Raw genomic sequence first — 10,475 nt, forward strand, 5'->3', positions numbered from 1 at the left:
TTAGAGATAATTTATGAAGTGCCGATAAATAATTTTCACACACACATATATATTTATTAAACTTTGGACGTTCCAAATTTTTTTTATATTGGGTAATTAAATATAAGTGGATCAAAAATTACTTTTTAATTTTTTACCTTTCATTCCTTTAATACAGACACATTTTAATTTAGTAATAACTGTTTAATAGCCAAAAGAAACCCACGAACCCGGTTTGATTTTGGCATATTTATTTTGCATCATTAATGCTATTTTATAAAGGAAATTATTAAAACAAATCTTCCAAAATATTATTTATAGCCTCAAATTTAATTTTTCTTTTAATACCAAAACTAATGGAAGGGACATATTTGGAAAATAAAATTTTAAAATAATTATATTTTATATAGGATTTAGAGATAAGGGTATAAATGTAATGTAATTTAATTTTTAAAGTAATAAGGCATTATTACGAAGGGTAAAGAGGGAAAAAAACATGGGAATTATAGAACGATGAGAGAGAAAGCGAGGGTATTTTGGGTACAAAGTGAATTTCTTCTTCCGAACCTCTAAACATAAGCGTGCAAGCCCCACAGATCTCTGGCTTTCTTTCTCTCTCGGCTCTCAGAATTAGAACACAGCCTGCAACGCAGTGATCGACAGTCACTGCTATGCGGATTTTCAGATCAACTCTCTTCACTCTCCCTCTTCTCTTTGCCCTTTTCCTTCTCCTCCATTCTACCATCTCCGCCGGCTCTGACCTCCATTATTCCCGCTTCCATGGTACTCTAGTTTCCCCTGTTTTTTCCCTTCGTCAATCTCGTGTCCAGTTCTCTTCGTTTTTTCTACTTGTTGAGTGACTTTTTTGTCTTTTTCTTTTTTTGATCGGAGCAGTTAGCCCTGGAGTGTTGGTTCGGGCAGTGGAGCTGTCGAAGACGACGGGGAGGAATCTGGCGGAAGCTACCGTTGATAATTCATCTCTGATTTTGGCTGAGAGTAGGACGCAGAGGAAAGACCCTCTTAATAATTTTGAGCTCTATACTGGGGGTTGGAATATACGCAATAAGCATTACTGGGCTGTAAGTTCCGTTCTAATCTCATTTGTGCGCGCGTTGCTTCTTCTTTCTATACATTGTGAATAACCACTGCCGATAGGGTTTTGCTGTTCTTTTCGGTTAAATTTACAATGGGTTTTGAATTTCTTAAGTTCTTTGCTTTTTTTTTTTTCCTTCCTGCTTGCTCTGTTGTTGTCAGATATCCATTTCAGTTCGTAATTAGTTGTTTTTTCTTTTCCTCCCGGAATTACTGCTGTCGTGGATTCAAAAACAGTATAGTTGCCTTGATAGTCAGCAAGAAAGTTTTAGAATGTACAGAATCAGAGAAGGGGAAGGAACCTTTGATTTTAATAGCTGCTTTATGGATTTGTGAGTTGGTCTGTGATTGATAGTGATAGTTTTAATTGAAGGCTTTGTTGTTCATCGTTGGCCTGATTTTGTGTTTAACTTTAACGTGATTTCAAATGTTCTTGAAGAATTTGTTTCTCAAGTTTATTTTGTGAACTAATTTGCTTTCGGGTTTTTGTTTTTGTTCTCATCGTTGTCCTGTTCTGCAGTCTGTTTCCTTTACAGCAGCTCCCTTCTTTGTCATCGCTGGGGTTTGGTTCATTGTGTTTGGATTGTCTTTGATGCTCATCTGCCTATGCTACTGCTGCTGTCGAAGGGAGCCTTATGGATATTCTCGATTGGCTTATGCTCTTTCTCTCATTTTCCTCATCCTCTTTACTATTGCAGCAATGTAAAAGTCTTTCTTTTTTCCCCTTGTCCTTCTCCATATTATTCACTGTTTTGAAGAAATTTGATCTTCAAAATTTAATTTTTGGTTTTCAGTGTTGGGTGTGGTGTTTTGTACACGGGTCAGGGGAAGTTTCACAGCATCACAACAAGTACACTGGACTATGTAGTGAGTCAAGCTGAAACAACTGTTGACAATCTCCGTAATGTATCAGATTACCTTAGTGCGGCTAAGAAGATAGGAGTTGCATCAGCGTTTCTTTCTGGAGATGTCAAAGGCAAAATCGATGATATTGATAGAAAGCTCAACTCTTCTGCTACAACTCTTTCTCAGAAGACTGGAGATAATTCAAAGGATATCCAATCTGTACTCAATCACATGTAAGAAGATCAAATCGCCATAGACAACATTATGGTGCTTGCTTATCTGGATACTAATGGTTTATTCTTCTTGTTTTGCACTACAGAAGGCTTGCTCTTATAATTCTTGCTGCTATTATGCTCCTTCTGGCATTTCTTGGCTTTTGTAAGTGTTTTATATTTCTTAATACTAGAAGATACAACACATGAAGGTTTTATCAAATGCAATAGAGCTCATCCCTTCTGTATTTGTTCTGCCAATTCTTTGCAGTATTTTCCGTCCTCGGGATGCAGTCTCTTGTGTACTCGTAAGTTTACGTCTCAGATTTTACTGATGAATTCAAATTTGTTATGTTATTGATGCGTATATTCTTTTGCACATATTCCTTGTGATGAACACTTAGTTCCCTGATGCTGCAGCTTGGTGATCATTGGTTGGATTCTTGTTGCTGGCACATTCATTTTGTGTGGAGTTTTTCTTCTCCTCCATAAGTAAGTTTGTTTCTTTATGACTTGTTTAGTGTTTTTGATGTTCCCTTGATTTGCACCATCGTATTGGATAATCTGCATTGGATCTAGTTTTGAGACCGTTCATTTATATTTTTTGCCTCGTGTATTCGATGCTAACGACTCATAAATAGACGAGGTTGCCTTTGTTGGCTTAAGTTAGCCCGTGGGGCAGGGCCTATCATGAGTAAAGAATTTTTCTTCAATCAACTTTTTATTTTGGTGCATACCCTTTTCTTCCTTATATCTGCAAGCTGTTAGTGTAAAGTGAAAAGTGAAAAGGTAATAGGCTTCATTGGCAGTTTTAGCTTTACTTGAAATGGAAGATTGTTCAACTTTCTTGAAATTTATGCATGTGGGTCTAGACATTTCGATGTGTATTAAATTTTAAGCTGTTTGTGATAAGGCAAGCCTTTTCCATGTCGTATATAATTTTAAGCTGTTCTTGATAAGACTATCCTCTGCGATGCTTGTCTGCTGACTTCTTATCTCAATACACATTAGTGTTGTAGAAGACACATGCGTTTCAATGAATGAGTGGGTTCAAAACCCAACTGCTCATACAGCTTTGGATGATATCCTCCCGTGTGTGGATAATGCCACAGCCCAAGAAACTCTCGCACAATCAAAGAATGTGGCATTTCAACTTGTTACTGTGGTTAACAATGTCATCACTGGAATTGCAAATCGTAACTTTCCACCAAATGTTGGACAACCCTTTTATTTCAATCAATCTGGTCCATCAATGCCCATCCTCTGCAGCCCTTTTCATTCAGACCTCACTGATCGTTCGTGTGCATCGGGTGAAGTGGAACTGCATAATGCTACTAAGGTAAGTGAAATTGAAAAATTAAATGGATTTTTTTTTTTTTTTTTTTTTTGAGATCCCGTAGAGTGTCTGTTATATCCACCATAAAGTTTGTGTTCTGTACCTTTCATGATTGTCTTTCATATAGCTTTATGCATGTGAGATCTCACATCGACGGGAGAGGGGAACAAAGCATTTCTTTTAAGGGTGTGGAAACCTCTCTCTAGTAGAGGCGTTTTGAAATCGTGAGATTGACAGCAATACGTAATGGGCCAAAACGAACAATATCTACTAGCGGTGGGTTTGGGCTATTACAAATGGTATCAAAGATAGACACCAAAGATAGACACCGATACAAATGATATCAAAGATAGACACCAAAGATCGACACCGAGTAGTGTGCCAGCGAAGACGTTGGCCCCAAGGGAGTGGATTGTGAGATCTCACATCAGTTGGAGAGAAAACGAAGCATTCTTTATAAGGGTGTGGAAACTTCCTAGTAGACGCGATTTAAAATCATGAGACTGACGACAAAACATAACGGGTCAAAACTGAACTCTCTTACTAAAAGTTGTACCCCTCCTTTTCTGATTCCTCTCTTAGTATGTCTTTTGTTTGGCACAAGTTGAAAACAACCTGGGTATCATATAAACTTTGTGACAGATATTCTATCTAAAGGAGGAAGAACTTTGTTTGATGCAGGTTTGGAAGAACTTTGTGTGTGAAGCTTCAGCTTTTGAGATTTGTACAACTCCTGGTCGGCTGACCCCAACCTACTACAGTCAAATGGCAGCTGCAGTAAACGTAACCTTCGGCTTGTACAAGTATGGCCCATACTTGGTCAGTTTGGAAGATTGCACGTTCGTGCGGCAGACATTCACAGACATACAAAACGACTATTGTCCTGGGTTGCGCCGTTACACAAAGTGGATCTACGTTGGACTGGTTCTGGTGTCTGCAGCCGTGATGCTGTCGTTAGTTTTCTGGGTTATCTATGCCAGAGAGCGTCGACATCGCGTCTTTACAAAGAGCCATCAGGGCAATTACGCCCAGTGATAGCGAAGAACACCGCTGTAAGGAACGCCCATCCATGTATGCTTGTAGCTATATTTGAACATTATGTGAGTGCTTATTTATTTCTGTACAAAGTTTTGAACGGTTCTTGTTTATTATGATGGAACGTTGTTTTGTTGACACAAAGTTCAAATTTTTAGTTGAGGTTTTCAAAAATCCATAATCCCCAAATTTTCGGAGAGCTTTGAATAAGTGTCGAAATTTAATTACATCCAACCATTACTCAAACTAGCGAAATTCCCATTTCAACCAACCAAGCAAGTTGTAGTTAATTTTTTTTAAAGAAATTCCAGGGGTATTAAGGTAATTACACTTCGAACGGGCTTATATAAAAATAGAGAAAAAATAATAATAGAAAAGGAAAAAGGAAAAAGAGAAAAAGTAGAAGCCCTTGAATGCCTCAAACACAAACACACGAATCTTCTTCCACAAGTTTCCCTCACAAAAAGGAAATTCAGTTCACAAGATCACTAACGAATTCACCTCTTTTTCCAACTTTTCAATTCAATGGCCACAAAATCTAGATCCGTCAATTCCAAATTGCAGAGCGTCGGCAGTTCACGCAAGTGCCTCTGTTCTCCGACCACCCATCCCGGTTCTTTCCGCTGCAGTTTTCACCGGAACCGCCGCAAGGCCTCCGCTAGGTCATCGTCATCATCTATTACTGCCATTACCAGTGCGCAGTTGGAGCTTACGGTGTTCGCGAAGGCCAATGCGGTGAGGGCGTTTCTTCTGCACATCATCAGGCCGTCCAGTAACGATCTTCAGCGGCGGAGGAATTTTCATCCCAGACCTTCCAGGTTTTGCTTGATGAACAAACACGGAACTGGATTGGCTGTTTCTTGAATCATTTTTTTTTTTTTTTGGTTTTACTAGCTCTGAATGTTCTTTCGATCCTCTTCGCTGAATTTCCTGTCTCGCTTTACAGACGAGTTGGTAAATATAGTGTTTGTGTACAGATTTTAGAGAACATCGCATAAGTTGGATCTTGATTCGACAAACTTTTCTTGAAATAAAATTAGGTTTTTGTACATTTCTCTCCTCTGTTTCTTTCGCTCTGATTCTTGGAACCGGAGAATCGCAATAATCAACCTGTGTTCATAGGAATTCATAATCCGATCAAAACTTATTCCACATATCTCGCTCGGATTTGACGTGTTTCCAAATTCCTTTAGCAATTTTTCTGTTTATTGATAGAGATCTCGGAGTATGGTTGATTTCAATGTGAGTTCAGTTTTCAATGGAATCTACGCTATAACGAGATTTTGTGAGATCAAAATAGTAAAGGCAACCATGTTTGTCAATTAAAATTTATATTCTGTTGCTTGCTTAAGCCTTAAGCTAGATCTGTAAGTGTTGGAATGATCTTATTTTGGAAATTGATCAAATTCATAGCATTATAATAATAATAATAATAACAATTACCATAATTACAATTTTAAATAACATATTCTAGAAACTCAGCCTTTTATATTAACTTTTTCCTCAAGATATCTAGAATATGAACAAAATTTATTATTATTTTTTAAAGAAACTAGAACCAAACAAATAAACAACCTACCTATAGATATTGTTAATTTTGGCTCGTTATCTATAGTCCTCACTCACAATCGTTATCTATAGTCCTCACAAAACGGAGAGAGTTCCACACTCCACTCTTATGAGAAATATTTTATTTTCCTATATTTTATTTTCCTCTCCAACCCTCTCTGATCGACGTGAGATCTCACGTTTTTTGATTACTAAGGAAGTTTGAAAGAGCATCTATACATGGTTGTCCCACAAAATGAAATTTTGTTTTGGCATGCTAAGATGGACTTGACTTATTCCAACATAGCTTTAATGAGAATATCAAATGGCCAAACCATCACACACACTAAAACTGGTCAAACTTTCTCCGAGTTCCATTTTAAAATAAATAAAAAATAAAAAATCAGTCAATAAGTGATTCTTTAGTGAAAATTATTGAAGAAAAAAAAAAAAAAAAGAAAGAAAACCCATGTGATTGGGAATTGAATTTTATAACGAAGAATAAGAAACCAAAATAAATGGGATAGGAATCTTCTAAACTTGAGAAAAATCAACGTTTGGTCGCTTAAACCCTTTTTTTTTCAAATAAAAAAATAAAAAATAGTATTTTCTTTGGTATTAATTATTTTTAAAAAATGATATTAATTTATGATCAAAGACCAAAGACCACAACAAAAGCATAGCACAAAAGTAGACCCATAAAGCGTGACAAAATTCCCCTTCTCTCTTTACACTTTTTATTTTTTAAAAAATAATTAAATAACTTTGATGGTTATTTTAATAAATTGATTATTAAAAATCTAATATATATATATATATTTTTATCAATATGTTCTTATTTAAGTGAATTTAGGGTTGTGTTTTGAAATAATAATAATATTTAAAAAAAGTTTTAAAGCTTCAAAATAGGTTTAAAATTGATCCAAATCTAAAAGCATGGAATAAAAGTCAAATTTTAGGCAACATATTAGTCTAAAACTCATGTTTTGAATTTATTTAATTGTTACTCAAAATTATGATTCAAAATGTCAAACATGTTTAAACATAATTGATTATGCGTACCTTCTAATACCTTTTTCAAAACAATGCAATGCACTTTAAATATGTTCACATCACCCAATTTTACTCTCTTTCTCCGTTTTAAAAAGCCTAAAATTTTTATTTATTGATTTAAATAATTTATTCAAAATTTTAAACTTTACCATCAAAACCTTCATATTTTGGCCGATACCAATATTTTAAGTATTTTTAATATTTCGATTAAAATCTTAACCACAAAAGATGAAATTTTTATATTTTAGAGAGTAGTAATTTAATGGGTTGATTAAGATGCGGTAATCTTAAACTCTTAATCACATTAGTCACTAACCACTTACCTAATCTCTATCAAATCAAACCATAACAATGATCGGTCAATATTTCAATAATAATAACAATAATAAAAAAAATGATTCCATCTAAATATATATTAAAAAAAAAAAAAAAAAAAAAAGTCTGGTCCCATATTAAGACATTGTAATGGGAAAAATTGATCAGCTGAACCACTAAGACAGAGTCAAATCAAAGCCACGCGTCTGTTAGAGAAGACAAAGACCGTGTACAACATTTGACAACAAATTCAAAGCTGCGGTCGCCCAACGCACTCTCACCATTTTTACTCCAATAATTGATCAACCCTTCAACCTTTCCTGCACCATCTTTCATTTTAATATCTAAAATTAGTTCCGCAATAAAAACATTATTTATAAGGATGTAGAAATATTAGTATAATTTAATAGTAAATTTTAATGGTTACATATTAGAATCATCGAGTATCCTCCAGAAACTTATTTATACCCACCTCATTAATTATTCAAAAGCAACACACGAGACTTGTGTGAGATTTTTTTTTTTTTTTTTTTTTTTTTTTTTTTTTTTTTTTTTTTTTTTTTTTTTTTTTTTTTTTTTTTTTTTTTTTTTTTTTTTTTTTTTTTTTTTTTTTTTTTTTTTTTTTTTTTTTTTTTTTTTTTTTTTTTTTTTTTTTTTTTAAATTTTAAATTTATTTATGTATTAAAAAAACATACAAATAAATCCCCAAATATTGTGCTTTTCCATTAGAAAAAGAAAAGAAAAAAGAAAAAGGAAAAGGGGGGCCATACTCCCATGTGAAACGCTCCACCCAAAGTTTGCCATGGGGACCACCAAGAACACATGTCCACTCCAATCCCACCAAATTATTTATTTAATTTTTTTGGATTATTAAAGTTCAATAATAAAATCGCCCACCGGAACATACATGGGGTACGTGGAATTGAAATGGGCTGTCAGTTGTGGTATTCCTAGTACGTGGCAATTGCCTTTCAAACTGTCAGACTAAACGCCATTTTATTTTTATTTTTTTATAAATAATTTTACATTATCGCCGCAACTGCAACTGCAAGCCCATAGCATTACTAATGAAACCGTCTCCTTTTTTCTTTTTCCCTTAAATGCCCTTCCATTTTGGCGTTTTCACCAATTTGGTAATTCTTATCTTATTTCTTTGTTTTGCCTTTATGCTTCTAGCCTCTCATTTTAATTTCACATTGCAATATTTATGAAAAATATAAATTAATATTGGGTGGCGTTTAAATATACCGCTCTTATTTTTTTAATTTCCTTAAAAAGTGATTTTTATTTATTCGGTGAGATGTATAAATCCTTCCAACTGTAGGGGCATATTTGTAAAGTGTTCGTGGCGAGAAATTGCGCCCCGTCTCTCCTATAAATACACGGCTCGAGTAAAGCTAGGTTTGCCAATTTGAATAGCCGAAAACGGCTTCTAAGAAAACCTTCTTCCTCCTCCTCTCTTCCGCTTTCGTCTCTATCTCATCCTTAGACTGTAACTTCAATGGCGGTTTCTTCTAGAAAATCGAGTGGGCCGGTTCTGAGGTCTCTCTCACCTTCTGGGAGATTCTATGGCTCCTATTCTTCTTCTATGTCCTCTGGCTCATCGGCTTTTGCGTCTTCTACATCAAGCTTTTCCACCAGAAACCCTACGTTTTTCCGTAGATCTGTGTCTCCTTCTCGTATTAATCTTCAACCTTCTTCTTCTCCGTCGGCGTCGTCCGTGAGATTTTCATTGGACCGGTCTATTTCTCCGAATCGGCCGATTTCTGTTTCGACTCGTATCAGTGGGAATCAAGTAGTGAAGAGGCAGAGCAACCAGAAGAGGACCTGCATGTGCTCACCGACTACGCATCCTGGTTCGTTCAGATGTAGTCTCCATAAAGGCGTTCCGTCACAGCCTTCGACTCCTTACTCGTCTAATCGGCTCAACGCGCGGAGATCGGCGATGACGAACTCTCTTGTCAGAATCGGAGGAGTTGAAGGCGATTTAGTGAAGCGTGCCTTGGCGTCCCTCATCCGGCCTTCGTCTCATAGTCAAAGGCGCCGAGCGGATTTCTGTCCGAGACCGAGCCGGCTTTCGAACATGTCGAAAGCCGATGATTTGTGATGGAGATTTTGGTACGTTGGCGAATATCCTCTGGTTTATTAATCTGTTTTCCTCTTCTGAGTTCCCGTCAACGAAGACGGGAGATTCCGACCACTGGTTCGACGGCAGTTACCGATCGTAGCGAAAGGATACGGAATCGGAGGCGAAGCATGGGAATCATATCTGGTTGCCTCTCCAGTAAACCTTTCTGCCGGGAGTTGGACTAGAGAACCTATATAACTTTGTGTATATGCAGCATATATAAATATATGGAAGACATATATAGTTGCCGCGACATTGATAACAATTCGTGGAGCTTCTGGACACTAATTTTTCACCAATTTCAAAATTTAACAGTCAATTCATTCCTAAATGCTCTGGTCTCGAACTAATTTCAAATGGAACGATAAAATTAATTTCGTCTGCCAATCGGTGAAATCAGTTCATTCAGTTAATGTTCCACGAACTCGCTTCGTACTGTTTCCAGAACGGTTGTTCTTGTTTGGTTGGGCGTCGGCCGTCTCCTTCCTTCCGTTGTCGACTCTGTCTATTGTCGGCGTGAAATTGTGGCCGGAAAGTTGCGTGCTGATGATTACCGATATCCGTTCGGTCGGTCAACGTGGTGATTTCTCAAAGGTAAAGTAATTTTATCTTTAATCTTCCTATTCCTCTGTTTCTTCGAGTTTTCAGTTCGTTATAATGTCTGTTTATGTTCTGTATACAGATGCATTTACAGGTTGATACGGAAGGAACCTTTGAAGTATGAATTTGTGATCAGAAAGTAGGATTTATGATTGAGAAATTAGGCGGAGATGGTTCAAGTTTGGACGAAGTTGTGAACACAAAACTGAACAAATTCAATTCAAATTAACTGGAGTCTATACACCACATAAAATAAATGTTAAAAGAAACAAGTTGAAGGAAAGAATTGGACGGAAGAAAACTGAAACATACGAAATCATGATGATATGGT

General features: G+C 36.1%; 3 protein-coding genes across 3 annotated transcripts; all 3 read left to right on the forward strand.

Moving 5' to 3' along the window:
- Nucleotides 1-560: 560 nt before the first annotated feature.
- LOC111440184 lies at nt 561-4,674 on the forward strand. The gene is made up of 9 exons (XM_023077480.1): nt 561-762; nt 874-1,058; nt 1,592-1,773; nt 1,866-2,150; nt 2,237-2,295; nt 2,401-2,437; nt 2,550-2,621; nt 3,141-3,468; nt 4,147-4,674. Exons 1-9 carry the CDS (start codon nt 651-653, stop codon nt 4,498-4,500), a joined length of 1,614 nt encoding a protein of 537 aa, XP_022933248.1. The 5' UTR covers nt 561-650; the 3' UTR covers nt 4,501-4,674.
- Nucleotides 4,675-5,025: 351 nt separating this feature from the next.
- On the forward strand, nt 5,026-5,364 carry LOC111433980. The gene has a single exon (XM_023071264.1). The coding sequence runs from the start codon at nt 5,026-5,028 to the stop codon at nt 5,362-5,364; it is 339 nt and encodes a 112-aa protein (XP_022927032.1).
- Nucleotides 5,365-8,815: 3,451 nt separating this feature from the next.
- Nucleotides 8,816-9,931, forward strand: LOC111441057. The gene has a single exon (XM_023077960.1). It carries the CDS (start codon nt 8,918-8,920, stop codon nt 9,521-9,523), a length of 606 nt encoding a protein of 201 aa, XP_022933728.1. The 5' UTR covers nt 8,816-8,917; the 3' UTR covers nt 9,524-9,931.
- The last annotated feature ends 544 nt before the right edge of the window (nt 9,932-10,475 follow it).

The sequence above is a fragment of the Cucurbita moschata genome, unplaced genomic scaffold (genome assembly GCF_002738365.1).
Source record: "Cucurbita moschata cultivar Rifu unplaced genomic scaffold, Cmos_1.0 Cmo_Scf00003, whole genome shotgun sequence".
NCBI classification, from domain to species: domain Eukaryota; kingdom Viridiplantae; phylum Streptophyta; class Magnoliopsida; order Cucurbitales; family Cucurbitaceae; genus Cucurbita; species Cucurbita moschata.

Bases quoted from the DNA above. Each gene is read 5' to 3' on its own strand.
- LOC111440184 (XM_023077480.1), top strand. From the start codon at position 651: ATGCGGATTTTCAGATCAACTCTCTTCACTCTCCCTCTTCTCTTTGCC. The intron at 763-873 runs GTACTCTAGTTT...TGATCGGAGCAG, and splicing joins CCATTATTCCCGCTTCCATG to TTAGCCCTGGAGTGTTGGTT. The intron at 2,296-2,400 runs GTAAGTGTTTTA...AATTCTTTGCAG, and splicing joins TCTGGCATTTCTTGGCTTTT to TATTTTCCGTCCTCGGGATG.
- LOC111433980 (XM_023071264.1), top strand. From the start codon at position 5,026: ATGGCCACAAAATCTAGATCCGTCAATTCCAAATTGCAGAGCGTCGGC.
- LOC111441057 (XM_023077960.1), top strand. From the start codon at position 8,918: ATGGCGGTTTCTTCTAGAAAATCGAGTGGGCCGGTTCTGAGGTCTCTC.